This window comes from Giraffa tippelskirchi, chromosome 1 (genome assembly GCF_054371585.1).
Source record: "Giraffa tippelskirchi isolate mGirTip1 chromosome 1, T2T-mGirTip1v1.2.pri, whole genome shotgun sequence".
In the NCBI taxonomy this organism is placed as follows: domain Eukaryota; kingdom Metazoa; phylum Chordata; class Mammalia; order Artiodactyla; family Giraffidae; genus Giraffa; species Giraffa tippelskirchi.
In genome coordinates, this window is record NC_137275.1 from 56,647,112 (window position 1) to 56,671,592 (window position 24,481).

The 24,481-nt window shown below is 36.5% G+C and overlaps 1 protein-coding gene across 7 annotated transcripts in view; it reads left to right on the forward strand.

Moving 5' to 3' along the window:
• Positions 1 to 24,481, forward strand: part of ARAP2 (ArfGAP with RhoGAP domain, ankyrin repeat and PH domain 2) — a 795,317-nt gene that overhangs the window by 640,066 nt on the left and 130,770 nt on the right. For 4 of the 7 annotated variants that reach the window (XM_081528170.1, XM_081528081.1, XM_081527974.1 and 1 more), the window contains 3 exons: positions 1,587 to 1,940; positions 13,647 to 13,716; positions 20,166 to 20,286. In XM_081528170.1, the coding sequence (XP_081384296.1) occupies positions 1,587 to 1,940; positions 13,647 to 13,716; positions 20,166 to 20,286 (545 nt within the window). Of the gene's footprint in view, positions 1 to 1,586; positions 1,941 to 9,154; positions 9,215 to 13,646; positions 13,717 to 20,165; positions 20,287 to 24,481 lie in introns of all 7 variants that reach the window. The other 3 variants (XM_081527801.1, XM_081527881.1, XM_081527701.1) reach the window with 1 other exon arrangement.

The following is a 24,481-nucleotide window of genomic DNA, read 5'->3' on the forward strand; positions in this document are numbered from 1 at the left end:
TTTAATAATTTAGAGTCTGTAAATTGATTCTATAATCTGTAGCACATTATTTTTGTCTTTTCATAATTGAAGCCATTCTCCCCTTTTCAGAGTAGCAAATATGTGGTAACTGTGTTTGCACTTTAAAGACAGGAAGTTACCTCAATATGAAGAAGAAAGGGGCAATGCCAAAAATCTCACTATGAGGTACAGAATTTTTGCAGATGTAATGTAGAAGTTCAGCATTGATAAGCAGCTTGAAAATTATCCTGTTTTTGTATCATTATCCAGTTATTTGGATCAACATGAGGTTAAACAGAGTATGTAAGGCACCAACTTAAATTTTATTTTTTCTTTCAGTTTTATTAGCACTTGATATAGTGCATCACTACCTAACATTTGTCTTCTATTTTATCCTTTATTCTCAAAGGCTGACACTGTTGAGGGTTTCCTTAAATTGGAATAAATAATTGAGTATCTTCAGTAAGCATTTGGTATGAACCTATTACGGTGCAGAATATGGAAGGAACCAAGTTAATCCTTCTTTAAGGAAGCAGTGGTGGCTCCGCATTAAAAAATCCACCTGCCAGTGCAGGAGACACAGGAGATGCAGGTTCTATCCCTGGGTGGGGAAGATCCCCTGGAGGAGGGCGTGGCAACTCACTCCAGTGTTCTTGCCTGGAGAACCCCATGGATTCTCCCATGGAGAGAGGAACCTGGTGCGCTGCAGTCCATAGGGTCACAGAGAGTTGGACATGATTGAAGTGGCTGAGCACTCACACACGCACACAAGGGAGCAGTGGTTTTTAGAACTCCACCTACAGAAGGATGTAATTTGACCCCTCAGCCTATCTGTTTCATTGATTAGCAAAAACTTCTTTGTACTGAGTTTTGTTATACATAAATGGCTGAGCGAGTCTGTTTTGTCATTCCTTAAATCTATAGGAAAATAATCAGCAATTGTGTATTCTCATAAATATTACAGATTACACAGCTTTTACCTTCTGATATCCTGGACCTTTCTTGTTTTTTATTAGCTACTTTCTAAGTCTAGTTTCTCCTCATCTAGTTTTTTCCCTTAATCTTTCAAAATAATACTAAAAATTTCACTGTTTTATTACATGATGATGGAGCAGAGGGTCTTTGGAGTCCTTTTGTGGAGAGGCAGAGAAAGGATGACAAGTGAAAATAAGATCTCCAGTGTCTCTCTCCAAGACATTGTGGTTCATGATCTTGCCTGTTAAGTGGCTGACCACATACTGGTGCTGGTGAAGATGTTTAAATTGTGATGCAGAGAATATGGCAGTCTCCATCTTTAGTACTTACATTCAACCCCCAAAATAAACAGATCAAGATTAAATGATACACAAAAGAAAAAAGACACTACTTCTTGTAGTATATGAATACATATTCAAATATGTCTTAGGATAATGAGAGAGTTCTATTTTTCTCAAAGAGTTTTAAAAATTATCCAGATGCATTAATTGAACTCAGATTTTCTTGGCCTTAAATTTCTGTAATTGGTTGTTTATAAATAGAAAAAGTCATTGATGGCTTAAGTCACATATAGTACTAGGAAGTATTAACACCATTCTTTTTCCATTTAGCATATATGATAACAGGACGGAAAATACAAGTGAAGACAAAGTAGAAGATATTTGGATACCTCGAGAGGACAAAAGCAATCTTCCTATAGACTCTGCTTCAGAATCAGAGTATTCAACAGTAGAAGAATGCTTTCAGAGTTTAAGAAGAAAAAATTCAAAGCCATCTAAATCAAGGACTCAAAAAGCAGTGAATTTGGATCCTGTTAATAGGCACAGTTATCCACTAAGCTCAACAAGTGGAAATGCTGATTCACCAGTTATTTCCTCAAATGTAATATCTCCCTATGCCTGTTTTTATGGATCATCTACAAGGAAGGTTAAATCTGGATGGCTTGACAAACTCTGCCCCCAAGGGTATGTGTTCTTTTTTCCTTAAATGGCTTATTTAAAAAACAGTTCAAGTGTATCCGTTTCTAAACCTCCTAGGTTGCTGCTGCTCCTCCCCACCCACCCCCATGCATACAGAGACAGTTTTGAGAGACTTTAGATAGCATTTTTGCAAATGCTGTTTCTTTAGATATATGAGGGGCATGTGCCATGTACTGTATGGAATTCTGGGCTAAAAGGTTCTGAAAGCAAATTAAAACTGGAAGTTCTGATTTCATATGTAGATCCTTAATGTTAGTTTCTAACTTTGCACCAAAATGCGCTATCCTGTGTCTCAATTTGTAGCAAAGAAAAACAACACAGATTGAGTTAGTATTACTCCGCCCACACTGTTTGGCTTTCGCTCATATTATAACAGTGTTCTGTTTGGGAATACAAGGCTTATTGTAGTTAGGGGAAAGTAGGTCATTGTTAGATTTTAGGCTTCACTGTTATAGATATATTGTTTTGAGTTTTGAATGTTGCACAAAAGGTCAGAGTCCCTTGAATATTATACTTTTCAAACAGATTTATCATTTCAGATGTTGACAAAGAAACTTCTGTCCTTAAGCATTTTACAGTACTGAGAAATCTTTGGAGAGGGATTATGTTTAATTAGAATTGTTTTCTGAATTTTGAGTGTCCTTTTGAAATATTTACTGGAAATGTTTCTCATGAATTATTAAACTATTTTGGGATTAAGTCTCTCCTGTTTAAGTTGATGTGGTATACGTCCCTATGTTGTGCTGGTTTTCTCTACTCTTCCCTTGAAAAGATGCATCATTTCTAGAAAGCATTGTTTTCACCTAAAATAAATTTTATTAGCAAAAAAATTACCAGAAGAAGAATTAGTTGACTAATGGGAGAAGAAGTAATATTTCTTAAGAAAGAAAAAAAATTGCTGAGCACTCTCGTGGTTAGTAGTGATATAGTTAGTATTTCAGCAAATTAGACATAGACTAAACTGAGGCAGAGTACTTCTTAGTATCAGGTATTTTTGTCTCACTCCTTTCTGGTTCCATTAGGGTGACAAAATAGTCAAATGTGTCTGTTTTCATCAGTCATTGATATTATTGGTAAATGCATAGTCAGATTAGAAAGGTATGAATCATTACTCAAATATACACACTGGTGGAATGAAGCAGTGAGCTGGAATAATCTCAGATCTCTCATTTCTGTAGAACTTAAATGATTAGGGAGATCCCGGCCCTCTCTAAGCATCACTGGAAGATTTAGCAAACTCGTACAGAGCCCCCAGCAGCTGTGGTTTCCTGTGTGATCTCTGGTGGCATCTTGCTCTTGACAGGGTTAGTATGTTTATGCTCCAGGCACCTGAGAAAGCTTCACCATTACTGGTCACCTCTGGGACAGTTAGAACGTTATGTGTCTCTCTTTATCAGAACTCTGACTTTCATCCTTTCTATTCTGAACCAGCCTAAGGTTAGAGGCTGTAATTTTTTGAGATTTTTATTTTTCCATTTTAGGGAAAATAATTGAGTTTTCTGACTTCAGAGTCTTTTCCCAGTAGACCAGGATGCAGCTAGGAAAGTAAACAAAGGAGCTTGTTATATCACCAAGAAATTTGAAAGCTCTTCTCTATGATTATATTACTAGAACTTAAGAGAAATACGTATAATTGGCCAAGAAGCCTGTGTTTATTAGACCACAAGTAGAATGTCCATTTTTCCTTTTTCTAATTAGACTCTGTAGGCTGTGATGAGAGTGTTTGATGCCCATTAATTAGACAAAATGATGCCTATCCATTGCTTACGCAGAGGTTGTTGAGCTTTATCTCATGGCCACACATCTTTTTGGTGCAGGTGGCAGTGATTTAGATGGTGTTCTAAATTCTGTAGAGAATGTATTAGCAACCTTTTTCTGTAAAAGCTCAGATAATACGTACTTTAATCTTTATAGCCATATAATGTCTGTGGGAGCTCAGTAACTCAGACGTTGGAGCATGAAAGCAGCCACAGAGAAAAGGTAAACTGATGAATGACGCTGTGTTTCAATGAAACTTTATTTATAAACACATCTAATGGGCCATGTTTGGCTTGTGGGACATAGGAGCATAAAACTGATTCAGCGGTGTGGCTGAAAGCTCATACCAGCTTCCTCCATTTCCCTTGGGCCTCATGTTGAAAATTATAACTTAGATTACAGAATGGGAAAGCTGCTTTATTATTCTATCAAGTCTAGATCTAATCAGAGCAGAATCCCTCTTTGAGGGCCTTTGCACTTGTTCTTCTTTCAGCCCCGTGTGCTTACAGCCAGAAAGCAACATGGCTTATACCTTACCTTCCTCAAGGTCTTGCTCTAAAGTCTCCTTTGCTTTGAGGCCCTGACACTAAAGTTAATATTATCACTTCCCCCTCTCCCACCACCCCGTCACTCGCTTAACTGCTTTGTTTTTTTTCATTGCTCATACACTAGGTGATTTATTTGATGCATAAATGCTCCACGGGGACAGTCATCTCTATTGGGTTTTGTTTACTGCGGTATCCTCAGCAGCTGGAAGGTTGCCTGGCATGTGGTAGATAACTCAGTGTTTGTTGTTGAATGAAATAGTGAAAAACCTAGTGTTAGACATCATTTCTTTTCAGTTTTTCTAAAACATCTATTTTTTTTTAATTTATAATAATGTAATAAAAACTAAACTCCAAACACTGTAATGATTGGAAATCTGCCTATTCTATTGATCAGGCTGATGTACATCAGCAGAGCAATGAACTCTCAGTACGCTTATTGAAATTCTGTTTCATCCCTTCAGACATGTACAACTGTTGTCAGAATACAGTTTAAAGCAAATAATAGCCATATTGGGTTATCCTTCTCCAAGTAATGTTTGAAACTGTCCTCAGTCATGAGTGACATTAAACAAAGTAATCAAATTCATAATCTGGATTTATTTCACATGATTGTCTGTTTGCTTTGAAATGAAAATGCCAGTTCTGAATCAATACACAGTATGTGAGCACTGCCCAATATTTAGTAAGAAAATAATTGTACAACACCATGCAACTAGAGAAATATGGGAACACTTACAGCTGAGCTTAAAGTATGAAAATTTATTTAAGTATTAGAGTGAACTAATTATAATATAGATTTATATTATTGGTTTTAAAAATAAATGAAAAAAAAATTAGTAAAATGTTGAACTTGGGCCTGTTATTAGTGTTTCAAACAGGTCAAGCAAATGAAAAACTTAATAAACGGTCTCGTATTTTAAAAAAAAAACAAACTACTGGTTTTGAAGATAGAATACCAAGTCTCTTTCCTTCCTCTTTTCCTATTTGTAACTCATAAACTCAAGCTTTTCAGCAAGTGTAGACGCAAATATGGAAGACTGGATAGAATTTATTACAAAATTTAAATATAGAACTCAGAGGAAGAGTCCTGTGAATTGCTATAAAGAAAAGAGAAACATGGTTGAATGTGCTTCCGGGAGAAGCACAATTGAAATATCCAAGAATATCTGCAATTAGAAAACTCTTTTGACTTCTTAACCTGCTGTTTCCTAAAGATGTTTATGTGTTGAGTATTTGGTATAATACACCAAGCATAGTTATAAAAAAAATGCAGTGTATCTCAAGGAATTTACATTTTATTTGCCAAGACATTTAAGAACTTTGTTTTTTTGTTGTTGATGTTCAGTCACTAAGTCGTGTCTGACTCCTTGCGACCCCATGATCTGCAGCACACCAGGCTTAATTCTTCTTTAAAAAATTATTAATTTTTTAACTGTAGAGAAGCATTGTGTAGAAATATGAGCCTGGGGCAGCAGGAGCTGAACATTTAAGGCTAATCCAGCAATGTGTGAATACAATACACTTAAATTATGGAAGAATATAATGAGCAAAATGTGTTCCTTGTCTTTTTTGTGTCTTCCTCTTAAGGCAGAAAAAAATACAAAGAAAGATAAACTCAGAAGACAAAGTATAACATTTGGTACAGAAAGGTCCACAGAGTACAGAATCATGAGGTTACAGAGGGGCTGAGAAAACATTTCTTCAAAGATCATCTTGGGAGGAGGAATACCAGTTCAGTGACTTTTGGAAAATGGATACCATTTTAACTGGCATTTTTAGCTGAAGTACTTTTGAGGCTAGAGGGAGTGAAAAGGCACTGATATAGGTGATATCTGGATGTCCTGAAGTCTATGGGTTGAGGTTATTCTATGGAAGAAACAGATTAGGCTCTAGGATCAGGAGGGAAAATCAGGCAGAGAATTACATGTCCAGGTTGAACACAGAACTAGGGAAGTGAAAAAGCCAGAGGTCAAATATCAAAAAAGGGGGCAAATCCCAAGCAGTGGTTGAGGGATCACTTAGAAGCCAGTAAACCAGGACTTGGAGGATGTTGGAGCTTATACTGTAGGTTCCTTTGTCAGTGCTGACTTCCCAGCCAGTGCCCAGAGTCTCCAAGGCTGCTGCAGTGGAGTGACTCTCTACCGGCTCCTGCTCCGTAGTGGGTGAGGACCTCCAGTCTCCCCAGAATGCTGTCCTGTAGTCAGCCTTTCAGTGAAAAGCAGATGTAATGAAAAATTGACAAGCCTCTCACCAGAGTGAAAGTCATTCAGTCGTGTTTGACTCTTTGCGACGCCATGGACTATATATAGTCCATGGAATTCTCTAGGCCAGAATACTGGAGTGGGTAGCCTTTCCCTTCTCCAGGGGATCTTCCCAACCCAGGGATCGAACACAGGTCTCCCGCGTTGCGGGTGGATTCTGTACCAGCTGAGCTGCAAGGGAAGCCCAAGAATACTGGAGTGGGTAGTCTATCCCTTCTCCAGCGGATCTTCCTGAATTGAACCGGGGTCTCCTGCATTGCAGGCTGATTCTTTACCAACTGAGTTATCAGGGAAGGCCACACCTTTTGAACTTGAAGTTGAATCTTAAATCTCTGACAATATCTTTTTATAGTGGCAAACTAGTTGGCCATTTCTCAAACCACACATCACTTGTGAAGAATGTGCCAAGCAGATAAAAAGTTTCCCAATTTTATCTGTAATTTGAGGAGAAATTTTTAGTTTTAGTGTTTATTAAAATAGCATAACTATTTTCTTTCAGTCAGTCTAGCTAGCGAAGTGAATGAGAATGTTGGAATCAGACAGAAATTAGAATTGTCAGGCTATTGCTCCTTTGCTACGTGACTCACTTTCTCAGAAACACTGTATCCCACACATAAAAATATAGTATGATTCCATAAAATAGAGAGGTCTGAGCCTTTTAGCATAGTTTTACATGTATCATGTCATGTAAGAACAAAACTCTTTGTAAATATTATCAAAATTGTGAGTCACACATTGAAATTCGTCCTTTGTCGTTGACTTCTAAAACTCCTTTTGACATTTGAGATTTTACGTTAAAATTTGTTTTTTCCTCATTTAAAGCAGAGATGGAAGCTGGGATTTCAGAAAATTTTTGTTTTTGTTTTTTTGGCCCCAACTCATTTTGTTTCATATTATCTCGGAAACAATCATTTTGGTTTGCTTAAAAGTGAAGAAATGCACTCTAGAAATACACTCTAGAATAGAAAAGTGCTGATATTTTATAGAAGTGTATAATTCCTTGGATGTGTATCATAAAATACTTTATACTAATACTGCAGGATTTAAAAGCTTCGTACTTAAGAGCTATGAGATAAAATGATTAGCTAAATTAAAAAAATGAGTAGTTAAATAAAAATCCAGATTTTTGGAAATTGTACCAAAAATATTGAGTCTAGTTAGGGTTAGAGCAGAAAATAAGATAAAATATGCATAGACTTCTTCAGCATTATGTAAATAAGGCAGGTGAATCTGAAACAGCATATTTATGATATCTTTTTCTTAGATATTTTTGAAATAATTGAGAAGTATGTTTGTGATGATTAATAAAAGTCATAAATTTTGACTTAGTTCCTTTTCAGTTGTGTGATATTTAAAGATGACAATTTGGTAGCCTCTACCACTTTAATGTTATTGGTTAGCATACTGATCCAATTTTTAAAGAGTTAAAAGATATATTAAAAAAATAAAAACCTTGCTGGCACTTCAGATTGAAATTAAATAGGAGTGCCTTCATGTAAGTACTTCATAGAGATTTAATTGTTTTTATATACATGGTTGTTTAAAAAGAACTTTTAAAATACAGTTTTTGAGACAACAAAAGCCAACACCAGGTGGCGAGACTGTATTTAAGATAGCAGTTGAAATTTTACACCAGCTGCCCCACCAGAACTCAAGGGAAGAGCTTATAGAAATCAATAATACTGCACCTGCCTTATAAATTATTGTAAAAAATCTTCTCAAAGCAATGTTTCCCTTTAGAATCCTAACAACAAAATAGTATAAAATCTAGGCTAATATTTTTCTTGTCTGCTTTAACCTTTTTTCCTGAAGGAATTCTGAAGTACTTTGCAGAACTCAACTTACATATCAAATGGGTGGCAGTCAAATGTTACTGCGGCCTGAAGGAATATGCAAGATGCTTTGCTGTAAAAATGTACCAGCATCTGTTTTGTGTAGTTGTTAAGAGCACAGACTTAGGGACCAGACTACCTGAATTTTCCTCATAGGAATGATCTTTATTGTGTGACTTGGGCAAATTATTTAACCTGCCAGTTCCTCAGTGCCTTCATCTGTAAAATGGAAATATTTTTGCCTCCTATGGTTGTTTGAAGGATTAAATGAATTAATATTTATGTATAGCTTGCTACAGTGTCTAGAAAAAAGCACTATATAATTGTTTGTTATTTTTATTATCAAGATTATTGTGCCAAATAAGTTCTTTATTGACTGAGGTTTTAAAATCTGTGTAATAATTTATCAGTATTTCAGATCTAATTTGTGTCATGTGATGATAGGAATACAGACTAGAGTGACATTGTTTTTATATTTTGTCTTTTTTCAACATTTACTAGATAAATTGTTAATTGAAATTTAAGGGAAAGGCATAAGTTATGTTAGAGAAAGCTTTTAAAGTACATTAGCAACCCCTAATTGTCTGTAATAGATTAATTTTACATACTTACCCTGGAATTAGTTGCCAGATATTGAGTAGACTTTTATAAATATGAGAAAAATATTTAATTCTTATACAGAAAAGATAATTCTTAAAAATATTCATAATTTTTTAAATTTAAAATTGTATTGACATTTAGAAACATAGTGCATCTTAAGCTCTCCCTTTTATGCAGTTAAAATTTTGATTAAATTTTAGAGTTTGCCAGTTCAAATCCAAGTGTCCATTTGGCAGAAAGGGGACTTATATTGTGAGAAAGTAAGTACAAGTTCTTATCTTTAACCAATTGGTAGAATTTAGTATTGAAGTTCACATGCAGAAAATAGCTAATTTAATGTTGACACATTTAATGAATAAAATAGATTGTATGTGTAATTTTAGAAACATATTTATTAATTTGCATCTTTCAATAGGAAGATACAAAATGCACATATCTTAAAGAATACATTTAAAAAATATGTAACTGTGAAATGTATTTTAAAATTACATGGAAATACTGATGAATTACAAAGTTTTTTGCTATAAAAATCTGATCTTTAGTATTTGAAAAGAACAAAAAAAGAAATTAAGGGTAAAGTGGTTTAGTTAGTAATTTATTTTCTCTATCCATAAAATATGAGAATTTGAGGAAGCATCTTACAATGAGAAATACATTTATTTGTTAGCATATGCACTAGATATTGAGCATATGTTATATGCTAGAAACTGTGGTAGTCGCTGGTTTTACATTGATTAAAAAGACATGGTTTCTGTGCTCAAGAATCTCAGTATCTATTGAATAGTATGGGAGATGGAGGACACAAAACAAATATATAATTGAAAATTCAACTAAGTGTCATTAAGTAAGGAAATGGAGCAAGAGACCAAAGGAAGGATTTGTGTTACTCAATGGTGGCCACTTAGGGGAATGACTTTTGAGCTGAGATCTCAAGGACAAGCCTGCCGTGTGAGGAGCAGGAAGCATTTTCTTGGTATGTGGGAAGGCCGCAAAGCAAAAAAGAATCTAGAGAGAAGAGACAGTATGGTTGGAAGACAGTGTCCACAGAATAGGTACCCACAGATTTGATGCCTGGCTGGATGAATGAATGATAGCAGAAGTAATGTTTTAATGGTAGGATTGCAAAGTGGCTCTCTTCAACTACAGAACAGTTGATTTTTCAGCAGCCACTCTCTCATTCCATCTCATTGTGGGCTGGGATTTGTCTTATTTGCCTGATCTTCCATAGATTATTAGACAGGTTTAACCTTTAAAATATAAGAGATTTATACTGTGTAGTACAGCAGCAATTAGAAGCAAAGGATTAGAGACATATCTAATCCTTTAGATACACACCTCACAGCATCTTAAAAACATAGCGCTAAGTGAAAAAAAAGTGAGAAACAATGAGATCTATAGCACCATGCCACTTATGTAAATTAAAAATACATGTTTTGTGAACTTATGGCTAGTGGGAGGAAGGCATAGTTAGGGAGTTTGAAATGGACATGTATGCACTGCTGTATTTGAAAGGAATAACCAACAAGGACCTACTGTATAGCACATGGGACTCAGCTGAATGTTATGTGGTAGTCTGGATGGGAGGGGAGTATGGGGGAGAACGGTTACATGTATATGTATGGCTGAGTCCCTTTGCTGTTCACCTGAAACTACCATAACATTGTTAATCAGCTATACCCCAATACAAAATAAAAAGGTAAAAAAAAATATTGGGTTAAAACAGCTGAACACATGCAATAGTCACCTGGTAGTTGAGAAAATCAAAATGGTTGGAGTATCTTAGGAGTTGAGTCTCTCAGAGGCCGAGGTTTTGGTTGACTTTCTTCAGAAAGCCAAGTATTAAGTGTGTTCTTTGTAGTCAGTGCCTAAGAGAAGAAATGTAGCTAGGCACGTGGTAGCATCTCTGATTGATCTCTGAGCTGTCTGCCCTCCCTCTTCCCCTACTCATTTTCCTGGATGATGCCTCAGACCTCAAACTGTCTGTTCAGAAAGCCAAGTATTAAGTGTGTTCTTTGTAGTCAGTGCCTAAGAGAAGAAATGTAGCTAGGCACGTGGTAGCATCTCTGATTGATCTCTGAGCTGTCTGCCCTCCCTCTTCCCCTACTCATTTTCCTGGATGATGCCTCAGACCTCAAACTGTCTGTCCAGATGGTAATGGAATTCTAAGAAAACTTTAAGTCCAAGTGACTACAACTAAACAATCTTAAGTAAGACAGGTTAAAGTAGGGTCTAAACTTCTTTTTACTCCGTGCTTTGGCAGGTTTTGAAACTGAATCTAACTCTGAGGATTCAGAAGTTTTCCTGCGTTCTGCCAGCCTTTCTTTTCTTTTATTTTTTTTATTTTTATTTTTATTTTTTTAAATAAATTTATTTATTTTAGTTGGGGGCTAATTACTTTACAATATTGTAATAGTTTTTGCCATACATTGACATGAATCAGCCATGGGTTTACATGTGTTCCCCTTCCTGGACCCCCCACCCACCTCCCTCCCCATCCCATCCCTCTGGGTCATCCCATTGCCCCGGCCCTGAGCCCTTGTCTCATGCCAGCCTTTCTTTTAAAATACACTGATTATTTGAGTGCTGGTCAGTTGAGGTTTTACTTGTCATCTTGCTGTTTTGCTAAGGGGCCATTTGCTTAATCATGTCACTCTTTTATTCAACAGATTCTTTTTTAGTGCCATGTTTGTCCCTGTGTTAGTTGCTGATCATATAGTAGAGAATGAAATATCCTTGGACTTTGTCCTTGTAAAGCGTAAGGACTGGTGTGGGAGACAGACATTAAGCAACTCAACAAACTAACTACAGACTGTGTTAAGTGCTATGAGGAAAAGGAGAGGGTGCTTTCAGAGAATAACTTTGTGATTTGCTTTGGATTAGTTCCTCAGGGGAGGAATGTCTGTGTAGGTGGTTAAGTGGAACTCTGAAAGGTAAGGAGTAGTTAGCCAAGGAATTAGAGGGGTAATGGAAGGGCCTAAGGCCTTTATCTCCTACAGATGTTGATTATTTTTATTCTAAAATGGGAAATTATATGCACTACTGAACTCTAGTTTACTACTATTCAGCATGTAAGGTGGGCAGACGCCTGACACAAAATCTTGATTTCTTGAATTAGTGTTGAGACTGTGTGGGAGGGAGGTGTCTAGTTACCTGCCTTTAAGTGTGACAGATCAACATGAAATCAGCTAAGTGATTTTATCCAATGTATAATTATTGTGTATTTGCTTAGTATTTCTTTACCTTGTAACTCTTAATGCTGGCAATTTGAAGAACCCTTGGGTCTGTGAAGGAAGTGAAAACCAACACTGTTGGATGTTGCAAGGTTGAGAGAACACGTGATAGACCAAAAGAAGTTAAAAAGAAGCAGAAGAGTGAGGGAATAAGCTGGAAAGAACAAGGTAGTTGGTTGTGGCTATATAATTTTAAGGTCTTGTCATGGTCTTACTACATCATGATTAACTGAGTGCTTATATGTGACAATGTTGTCCACACCATTGGATTTTGAAACTTTTCTCAGATCAATTTGCTCTAATTTTATCTAAGGAGAATAATTTGGCTAACGATCAGCGTGGGCAGCTTGCTGTATTTCATTAGAGTAACAAGTGTGTGGGCTCAGGAAGTAGCCCGGAAGACAAGTTCTCCACACTTTCTGAAGTACTTTTTCTATCTTTAAATCTTCTGAAAGCCACAGAAAGTTATACAATTTCCTGAACTTATATGTGTTAGAAAACTGCAAAAGGAAAAGGTAGACCTGGTTATCCACTTACTTAGTTTAGAGATGACTTTTAAAATAGAAAGTTAGTTTTTGTATATTATCTGTGATAAAGGCCAAAGGTATCTCGACTGTGTCAGTTCACACCGAGTCATGTAGAGAATAGACAGTCAAAACCTTTAGGACTGTCTGACTTTAGTGAAAGAGACTGAAAAACAAAAACAAGCCCAAGTAGAAGTGGGTCTTCAGTTTTCCCTTATATAGTCAGGTTGATTTTTTTTTTTCTCCTTTATGCCTAAATAGAGAACATATGATGACATTATTTTGCTTTGCTTCTCGAGTCAACACCCATTTTAAACTGCATTTGCCTTTCATATGATTCTTTTTCTCAAAATGTTAATGTTTCAGCGAATTTTGGATGATTGCAAATGATTCTCTATATTTAGGCAGGGCCTTTTCAGCTTATTTGATCAGAATTAAATATATCTATGTAAATCCAGTTGACAAAGCTCTGTTATTTGAGCAAAACATTATTAATGCTCCAAAGCATAGATTTAAAAACTAAGATAAAATGTTATAATCTTAATGAAAGATAAAAATTTTTATTATTAATACTTTCATTAAGGGATTATCCCTTTAAAGGATATGGGTGTGATGATAGTGTTTTTGTCCACACTTTGTTTTCCACTCAACCTTACAGGTGTGGAGATGACACTGTAAGTTACAGTTTAAAAAATGATGACACTGTTAGAAGGATCCTTTTTAGAAACACCTAGGTCAACTGATTAGAAAGTGTCATTGTATGTATTTTCTTTCCTTTGTACCATTGCCTAAACTGCATCGTCACAGCCTATTGTTTTCTTCACTGTTTTAACAGCAAATGGGAATGTACTGAACACAGTTAGTTATGTGATAAATGCATTTAAAATCCAAATTCATGGTTCTTAAAATGTGAAATGACAATTTCATGTGTTTTACAGAAAACGCATGTTTCAGAAGAGATGGGTGAAATTTGATGGCCTTAGCATTTCTTATTACAATAACGATAAGGTAAGTGTGTTTTACAGTTTTAAGGTTGTCCTATGTGTGCTGAATTTATTTTGATAAACTAAGCACATGATTTGGACTTTAGGTGTTGGATTATCAAGATGAAAAGAATTTGCATAGGGGAAAACACTTAACTCTTTTCATAGGTTAACTTTCTCGTGGTGCATAAAATTGAGATTTTTAAAAACTTATGTATCTAACAATTATTTGTGGAGAATTTCCTGCAAACTACTGGAATTGCTATAGATGATATACAGGTACATAAGATATTACCTTTATCCTAGGTAGCACTGAGAATGTTTAGAAAACAATACCACAAAGGAGAAGTTATTTTGTTCTCTAAAAGGACTATGAAAGAACCAAGGAATGCTTCTTGCACGAGATTTCTAATGGCCATGAATTTTGAAGAAAGAGGAGTTTGTACATAGAATAAACAGAAAGAACAGGACTTGATAGCTGATAGAAGGAGATGCCCAGATTCTTTGATGGGCAAATAGAGTATGTGAGGGAGACTAATGGCTGATGAAGCTGAGAGGGTTGGGTTTGGAGTTCCAGCTCATTGAAAATCTTCAAGTGTAAGGGCTTAAAATGTCTTCTCTAAGCAGTTGAATCTTAATGACATGTACGGTTTTCATCAGGTGCTTCTTCATTAGGTATGAGGATGTCTTTATTCTTAAGAGCTGTAGAGTGAGATATTTAGCAGTGAAGTGTCATGAAACCTGCAAATGTCTCAAATTTACCTCTCTATATATACTTTATATATAAGTGTATTTATATATTATATATGTATATGCACATATGCATAGTTAGGTAAAACAAAAAAGTTGCAATGTTAACAAATGTCAAATTGAGGTAGAGGTTATGAATGTTCATTGTACTAATCTTTCAACTTCTATGTGTTGGAAAATTTCCTTAAATAAAAAGTTGGTACTAATAAATATACTTGATTTTTTTGTTAGTCAAAATCATACAATTTTAAAATCTTAACTGTACATTCTTTTAATATACAAACAACAGTTAACCACATTCTCTTATTTAAAGTTTATAATCTAACATCGTCTTCTCATTAGATATTTTTCACTGCCTTATATTGGTGTTATTTCTGGCTTGAACATAGAGGTAGATTCCTTTTCATATATTGATTCTTCAGTGCTACAGAACGAAGAGCATAAGCTTTTAGAAAGAAAGTAATGCACACTGCATGCTAAAACACAAAGGATAGTAGAAAGTTTAGAGAAGTGTTCATTGGTTTTACTTTGCAGTGATCCCTATAAACCATCAAGTAGGTTTAAACATACCTCTTTAATGTTTGCAGAATGATGAGACGAATATTTGTAAATGCTAGTTTTCTACCTTAGCTGCTGTTTTTAGTTTGCTCGTTTTTGAATATCCAGGTAATTTCTGTAACGTAGGATGGTTACAATGTACTCTCTGTACCTGATGCAATCTGACCCGTGGTTTTCTTCATCACCTGTGCCTTTCTCTGATTTGCTTGAAATGAGGAGGGAAACTATTCAGAAGTGAGGCAGTCTTCCCTGTCATCAGGCTCATTATCCCCTTCTGGGGGAGAGAACGTCTAGTATCTCTGACCAACCAGACCCTTTCTATCCTTTAAAAGCTCATCTCAACTGCATTGAGGAGACGAGCACCTACCCGCCTTGATGCAATAAAGATGATGCAGCCTTGGCTTGAAACCCAGACAAAAAGTTTATGATAAAACAAATTATTACAGGGATTTCTATGGTGGTCCTGTGCTTCGTATTCCATGCTCTGAATGCCAAGGGCCTCGGTTTGATCCATGGTTGGGGAACCAAGATCCTAAGCCGTGTGGTATGGCCAAATATATATATATTACAAATTCTTTAGCTTCATGTTAAAACTTTTAAAAATGTTAAATTGTTTCCTATGGCATTTTGTTCCTTTACTATTCAGATTGGTGTCATGTTGGCAAAAGAACCCCAAGACCACTAGATTAGGTGTTTCCTAAAAGGAAATGTGGTTTCTGTTGTGACCCTTCTGGCTGAAGGGCTGGATTGGTGTACTGGGAAGAGAGGATTGTAAGGCCAGTGAAAAGAGGGCACAGCTGGGGCCATAGCTGCCATCTCAGCTGGGGGTGGCGTTTTCATGGTCCTGAGCACCGATGAGTTGGGTCTTTCAGTATTTTTTTTTTAAGAGTTTATTTTTTCACTGTAGCGGATATTCATTGCAGTGTGTGGGCTTCTCATTGTGGTAGCTTCTCATGTTGCAGAGCATGGGCTCTAGGGCATGTGGGCTTCAGTAGTTGTGGCACTTGGGCTCACTAGTTGCAGCTCCAGGGCTCTTGAGCACAGGGTCAGTAGTTGTGGCACATGGACTTAGTTGCTCTGTGATATGTGAGATCTTCCTGGGCCAGGGATCGAATCCATGTCTCCTGCATTGGCAGGCAGATTCTTCACCACTGAGCCACCAGGGAAGCCCCTTCCAGTGTTTAAATATACATGTGCGGGGCATGTGGCTGGGCTTTCAGGAGGTAGTTTGCAGAGTTGCCTATTCCCTTAGTTTCCTGCTTTTCTCAGTGCCACTCACTCATGTCTCAGCAAGGCCTTTTCAATTGTATTACTGAAAATGGCATCATCCCAGCAGGTTTGATATCTTGTCACCTGCCAAGAGATCTGACTCAACCCCCTCTCACTCAGCTGTGGGCAGAATTGCCCTGTGGTCCTTTCATTGTCTGCAAGTGGTAGATAAATGACAAACTTGACCTAAATATCTGTGTGTTATAGGCTCCAGGGATGCTTTAGAATTTCTTTCCTTCAGGAAAATTTTACACTCTGAAAAATGCAATCATTTTGAGCCTGGTGTCATTGAGTTTCCTTTTTTTCACCTCTGTATTGTCTTTATCGTGCTGGAAGAGAAATGTAAAGTCAACTCTACAGTGTTAAAAATTTTGAAATTGATCTTGATAATTCATAATAGATTATAGATGAGCCTTTAGAGAAACTGCAGCTTCCTAAAGTTCAAGTGACAGTACTTTGCTACTTAAGTACATTTTGATCACTTCTGGGGGATTCATTTTTCTATTACTCATGTTCCATAAGTACTGACCTGTTAAACAACATTATTGTAGATATGTAGGTGAGTTGTTATGTTTTTAATGAATTTTTTAAAAATTTCTCTAAAGAGGTTTAGTGAAAGGTAAATCTCCTTTTTAAAATTCCTGTGTCTTTCCCTACAATGCTGCTTGACTTTTCTCTACTGAAAAATGGGTTGATAGTAAAATTTTATTCAACAAATAGTTAATTATCCCGTTAGAGATATATTTTTATAAACTCTTCCAATTCTTAGGCAAACTGCAATTTGAGAATGGACCACCTAGAAGTGATAAATGCTTTTGAATACTCTGAATTTTTCATTATCTGGTCTCAGCCAGTACAAACTTACAGTCAGATAGATCCTTCCACTGTTCAAAGGGTGCTGGCTGACAATGGAGAGACAGTCTTTCCCTCCTATCAATTCCTAGAGACCTTAGTAGTCCAGTACTGCTTGGTACCTGCCTGTATTTATTGGATTGTTCTTTGCTAAACCAGTCATGTCATGTCTGTCTTTGCAGGGACTTTTTTCAACAGTATCAGGGTACAACTGTGAAAAACTTGGGCATATCTTTTCCTGTAGTCTCACCTCTGTGGTTTTGCTCTTCCCTCTGAATCCATTAGACATTACAGTCCATGAAAATCCTGTGCAAACTTCAAGGCCCATCTTGTTCTTCTTCATGAATCTTTCCTTTATCTTCTCCAACTATGGCATTTGAACAGTAATATGCAGGAAAAGTGAGAAGGAACACTAGCTGAAAGTAGGGAAGTAAATCAGGCATTAATTTATCAGGATGTAGGCTCTATAGGCCAGTGGAAGTGTTAAAAAATAAATTTAGAAAAATACTAAAAATGAGTTGTCAGAGTTTGTATAATTGTGATTGATTGGGCTTAAGATTCATTCATTCAGAAAATATACAATACTGATTATGTGAAAGGTGATGAAGGAAATAGAACTATAATGCACAGTCTGTTTAGAAAGATTGTATTAATCAGATGATCACAAGTAAATATAAAGGTCATCATTTAAATTAGAGTTAGTAATTGTTATAGAGGAAGAGCACAGGTTCCTATTAAATTATGGTTTTGTTCCTGGGTCAGAATGAGGGGCTTGAAAGAAAAGCCGAGTCGGAGGGCTTTTTTCAGGAATACATATGCTGAAACAGGAAAAGAAATGGAAGCAGTAAGTATGTGAAGATGGATATGTAAAATGGTGCCTTGCAGAACAGAATATGCAGGGTCACTGGATTGAGCAGAACCATGACGTGTCAGGGAGCTTCAAGAAGGCTCATGTGACTAGAAAGAATCAGGAAGTGGCGGGGAGCAAGTTGACACGGTAGCTGTAGGGGAGTCCCAAGTCATGTGGGTGCAGAAGAGTGGCCCAAGTCAAAGGCTATTCTGTTGAAGACTGATTGACCAAAAAGTGATATCTTAATAGACCATTATAGAGGGAGATAATTCAGTTTTAGAGTTTGAGACAGTTAGATGTACCATGGATGATGCAAAGTATGGGAGTGGAATGGATAGAAATGGACAAGGAATAGAGGAAGAGACAGATTTTAGAATTCTCCCCATAAAATTGGTAGTTGAAATAGTGAGAAGGGATTTTTTTTCCTTAGGAAGAGAGGCTAAAACCCCAAAAATGGAAAATAAGAAGAAAAAATTATTCTGTAAGTACCTATTCCTTGACTTCCCTCTCCTTTTTCTAGGAAGTACCTCCTCATATTCCTAAATCACAGTTCAAAGATCTTACTTGATTTTGGCTGCCTGAGAGGACAAAGGGACATCTTCAAGGCATTGTTGTTGAAGATAGCATTAAAGATGACTAGGGTTTTGATGGATACTTGAAGTTGGGGATCGGGGATAGAGGAGGACAGTGGAGAAGAGGAGGAAACTGTCAAATAACTAAGAGGGAATACCATGAGAATATAATGTATGTCCTCAACTGGCAGAGGAGAAACCTGCCAGTAGATCCGCCTTACTGCTCACAGCAGCCGTCTTTGACCCATCTGCTATGTATGGCTGGAGTTTGCTGCTGGGAGGAATATGAACATGACACTTGTGCTCTGCATGGAATGACTTAGTACATTCTTTTCCTAACCAGTTGTTTCAGATCCTTGGGAGTTGACTCAAAAGTAATGGTTCCATGGATGCTGGAAGAGAATTGTAGAAGAAGCCTTATTAAGAGGTGTCCAAACTCTCTTGACATCCAAGACATTTTGTAATGTGACCTTGATTTATATTTTCAGCCTCATCTGTGTCCAGATTCTTTTGATACTCAAGACTTTTCATAATGTGGCCTTGATGGGTGTTTTCAGCTTCATCTCTTTTGACTCTACACTGCAGCTCCTCTTACTTCTCTACTTGACACCTCTATTACCAAGTCTTTCCAGCCAGGATCACCCCCTGCCACCCCCCCACACACCCCCTCGCCACCTCCTCACTTATCTATTTGGTTAACTTAAGGTTTCTTAAAGTCAGGTTCAAATGTCACTATTTCTGTGAAAATATGTCTGATTTCTTGTAAGTAGAACTGAGAATTCTCATCTTTGTACTCTTTATTTCCCATAGTTTGTACTCAGTTTTAAACTTGTCTCTCAGTAGGTTAGTTTGATTTTCATTTTGTGGCTATTTGAATGTGATGTACAAGTACTCTTTGAATTTTTCTTTCCAACACAGGGCCCAGTCAGTATTACATTGTTGGGAAGTAGTTGAAATTGTGGGGTGATTGCTATGCCAAATGGTTTAGGATGGTCCAGGAAAGTCATCAAGAGTCCTAGGAATGACCTTCAAAATTATAATGTGTATATACCTATTGCAAACAGCTGAATCCGTATCTTTTTATTCTTTAGCCCCTGGAGACTAAAAAGTGATGCAGTGTGAGATTAAGATCTTCATCATCAGAGCATTGAATAATAGGGTTAATTGATAGAATCCAATAGTCTGGTTTCTTAGATAATACTCTTGCTCACAGTGCATAGCAAGTGGTTTTGAAGTGGTTCAGTTACAGTACCTGTAATGGCCAGCAGATGCCTGCAAACACCATAAAATCATTTTGACCAGACTGTTTTCAAAGAACATACTGCTGTTTTTCAGAACGATGTATTGCTATTCTAGTACGATTGTTTATAATGTGATTCATTGCCTAATTGCAGATGAAGAGAAAACTGAAAAGACATCTCACTTGGAAGAGATACTTAATATTTTCCTTTCTGGGGTATTAAGTGTATATTAGGATACATGCTGTTTGTATGTGATTTTTAAAAATTTAGATTGAGATTATGAAAGAGGAACACTTATAAATACCATGCCATTCTATTTTTGATCAAGGGAATTTTATCTTAATGTGTCTTCTCTGTGTATCTTTTCCTCTATCCAATATAGGAGAAGTATTCAAAAGGAATAATCCCCCTTTCTGCTATATCTACGGTACGAGTTCAAGGAGACAACAAATTTGAAGTTGTTACAACACAAAGAACTTTTGTTTTTAGAGTAGAAAAAGAAGGTAAGAGTCTTTCTTTATCCTTATAAAAATGTTCACATGAATTTCTTCCTAAGCAGAAATTTAATAAACAAGCTAGAAATGACAGGCAATCTTTAAATATGTTACTTTTAAATAATTTACATTGTCTATGAGGTTTTGAATGCCATAATATCAAAACATAAACAAGATGACAAGTCAGTGTTGTTTGTTCACTGTTCTTTCATGCAACAAATATTTAGGGCAAATCCTCTGAGTGCCATGGGCTCTTCTAAAGTTGGGGTATATAGCAATGAAAAAAAGTAGACAAAAATCTCTGCTCTTGTGGAGCTCACTTTTAGCTGTTGATAATGCAAAGTAGTTATTTAATGTGGGAAATAACAGTTGAAAGATTGGTTTTACAAAGTTTATCTGTGGCTGATTTTAACTGAACATGCAAGCATAGTAATCATTCTAATAGATTTTGGGGCATCTTTTCTATTTGAGTTTTTTTTTTTTTTTCCACCTTGTATCATCCTATGGGTCAGTTAATGGCTAAAATTGATCTAAAAATGACATGTGGTTTATGGATGGAGTCTAAACCTTTGTATCTTATCTTTTTTGGAAGGGTGCAGGAGAGGTAGAGATAGGGAAGTTAAAAGTTCTCTGTTGTAGCTTTGACTGTCAATATATCAGTACCATAAACCTCACTGCTCTTAAATGATATAGATAAGGCCATCTTCATTACCTAAAGCATTAGATTTTAAAGGCTTTTTTCATTTTAATATAGATAATAACTTGATTTTTAAAAGTACTTCTTCGTACTTAACTATTTGAATATTGGTGACCTGGAAAAATTACTGAATTTTGTGGTATTACTGAATTATGTGGTATTTGCTAAAAGCTTCATTTTCAAAATAGTCTTACGAAGTTCGTAGGTATTACAGTTAGTATCCTATTTTATACATAAACAACAATACTAGCTATTATGGGGCAATATTTGTCTTTTATAAATTGCTAGATTCCTTGAACATATGGCAATGCATGGCACATAGAACACATTCGGTAAATATTATATGTCACTGAAAAGCTTCCATTATTACTTGAGATATTCAGTAAATGGATAAGTCCCAATGTTGTTCACACTGGAGCCACATTTTTTCAGCCTGCGAGTCACTCACTTACCATTTATGAGATCAACTTAGTGGTTTCAGATGGTGTCCCCTAAAGCCCCCAAAACAAAAACCAAACAAACATAAAATAGAATAAGGAGTATCAAAGTGCAGTGCCTACAACAAGCATATCATACTGTGAAACATACATGAATACACATATCATACTGTGTATTGTATATGCTGCCCAGGTGTAATGTAAAAAGAGTTTCTCACTTGACTTGCTCTTTAAAAAAATGTCACGAACCATCGCCTAGAGTTGAGGTTGGCAAACTGGCCTGTAACCTAAATCTGGCCCACTGCTTGTTTTTGTAAACACTATCTTATTAGTCCCTGGACACTCTCATTCATTTACATGTTGCCTTATGGCTCCTTCTGTGCTGCAGTGGCAGCGTTGAGTAATTGCTGTAGACTGTCTGGCCAGGAAAGCCTAGGAAATTTACCCTCTGACCCTTTACAGAAAGTTTGCCAACCCCTGTCGAAGAGTATTTGATACAGACATATGTATTGTGACTCATTGCCTGAAATTCAGAAAGTCTTCCACAGTTATGATACTCAATATGAGAAATATATTTGATATCACAGTTTCTCTGTTTCTGTATTTTCTTAAAACTCACGACATTGCTCCTGTCAACTGGCTATCAGAATGGTCTGTCCTTATGCTCTGGCCTCCACTTGCCGAGCTAAATGCTTATTTCTTGGAGGTGCTTATCCTGTTCCCTTTGGCTTCTCATAGTGAAATTCACATATGCCACAGAGTCTGCATTTTAAGATAGATGTACTAAATAAAGCTTCAACTTGTGTGAAAATCTGTTTAGCCATATTTACTTGTGGCAGTTAAAAATTAAACAGACACATTTTATTGAAATAAAATGTATCAACCCACACATGTTTAAAAGTTACATGTTTACAATGGACCAATAAATCCCTCTGTGGTATGGAGTTCATCTTTATGATATAAGCTTAATATAAGAATTTCATGAACTTTAGCATGAATTTTTGTGTTTTGAATAAGGCTTAGGTTTTTAATTTTTAAAACCATGAAAATACTGCTTCAGTGAAAACAGACTATCCACATAGAATTACTATGTTATTTTCATTGAAAGTTGTTTTTACATAGTAACAGCTCACATTTTTTAAAGAGAAGTGTAGGTATATATATATATATGTAAATGGCACATATGTCTATATATTTATTAGGGAACCTTCAGCAAGATGCTGAATGTGTTTTTATTAAGTGTTTGTCTTTTTGTCCTCCTTCCATGTATACAAATGCTTGATTATTTTTTATTTGGTGGAAACTGAGAAATCTATCATAGTTGCTTATGAAAAACTTTGCTTCAGTTTTATTAAGAAGCAATATCAAAGTTTAGGACAGAAAGGGGCAGTAGTTTGACATCTAACAGAGATGAATTCTTTATTTTTGGTGAAAAGATTCTGAGTGACCTATATACCCAGCTCCCTTTGTCTCCCCTGAAACCAGTGTCACAATTTCTAAACTCCCGCATCACCCACTGGCATTGCTAAGAGAAGATTACAATTTGGCAGCTTTTCCCCACGGATTTTCTAAGGTTTCAATTCCCCCGGGTTTCCTAGTGAAATGTTATTTTCTTAGCTGCAAGTTAATTTTATTGAAATTACAACGTCTTGAATTCTCTTTCTCAACCTAGAAAATTTAGTCTGATTCCTTTCGTCCTCAAGCAGAACTACTGGAATTGCTCAGAGGATTGTAACAGCTAATGATCCTTCAGTTAATTCATATTCCATTGACACTTGTGGTAACACAGGTGTTGTGTTACTTTAAGAAACAGGTGATGTTTTCAGTGGGTAGTTCTCATAATTAGAGGAAAGCTGAAGAATTCTGAGTGGTCCAAAAATAAACTCAAAATGGCTTAAAGACTTAAACATAAGACATGACACCGTAAAACTCCTAGAGGAGAACATCGGCAAAACTTTCTCAGACATAAATCATACCAGTTTTTTTTAAGGTTAGTTTCTCAAGGAAATAGAAATAAAAGCAAAAATAAACAAATGGAACCTAATCCAATTTACAGGCTTTTGCATAGCAAAGGAAACCATTAAAAAAAAAAACAAACAAAAACCTACAGAATGGGAGAAAGTATTTGCAAATGATCCAACTGACAAAGGCTCAATCTCCAAAATACACAAACAGCTCATACAACTTAACAACAAAAAAAACCCCCACTCGAATAATGAGCAGAAGACCTTAATAGACATTTCTGCAGAGAAGACATACAGATGGCCAGGAGGCACATGAAAAGATGTTCAACATCACTAATTATTAGAGAAATGCAAATCAAAACTACTATGAGATACCACCTCACACCCATCAGAAGAGCCATCATTAAAAACTCTACAAATAACAAATGCTGGAGAGGATGTGGAGAAAAGGGAACCCTTCTACACTGTTGGTGGGAATGTACATTGGTGCAGCCACTATGGTAACCAGTATGGAAGTTTCTCAGAAAACTAGAACTACCATATGACCCAGCAATCCCATTTCTGGGAATATACCTGGACAAATCTATAATTCAAACAGATACATGCATCCCAGTGTTCATAGCAGCACTAGTCACAATAGTCAAAGCATGGAAACAACCTAAATGTCTGTCAGCATGAATGGGTAAAGAAGATGTGGTACATATATACAGTAGAATACAGTAACAGTTCAGTCGCTCAGTCGTGTCCGACTCTTTGCGACCCCATGAACCGCAACTCGCCAGGCCTCCCTGTCCATCACCAACTCCCGAAGTTTACCCAAACTCATGTCCATTGAGTCGGTGATGCTATCCAACCATCTCATCCTCTGTCGTCCCCTCTACTTCTGCCTTCAATCCTTCCCAACATCAGGGTCTTTTCCAATGAGTCAGCTCTTCACATCAGGTGGCCAAAATATTGGAGTTTCAGCTTCAACATCCATCCTTCCAGTGAACACCCAGGACTGATCTCATTTAGGATGGACTGGTTGGATCTCCTTGTAGTCCAAGGGACTTGTCTCAAGAGTCTTCTCCAACACCACAGTTCAAAAGCATCAATTCTTCGGCGCT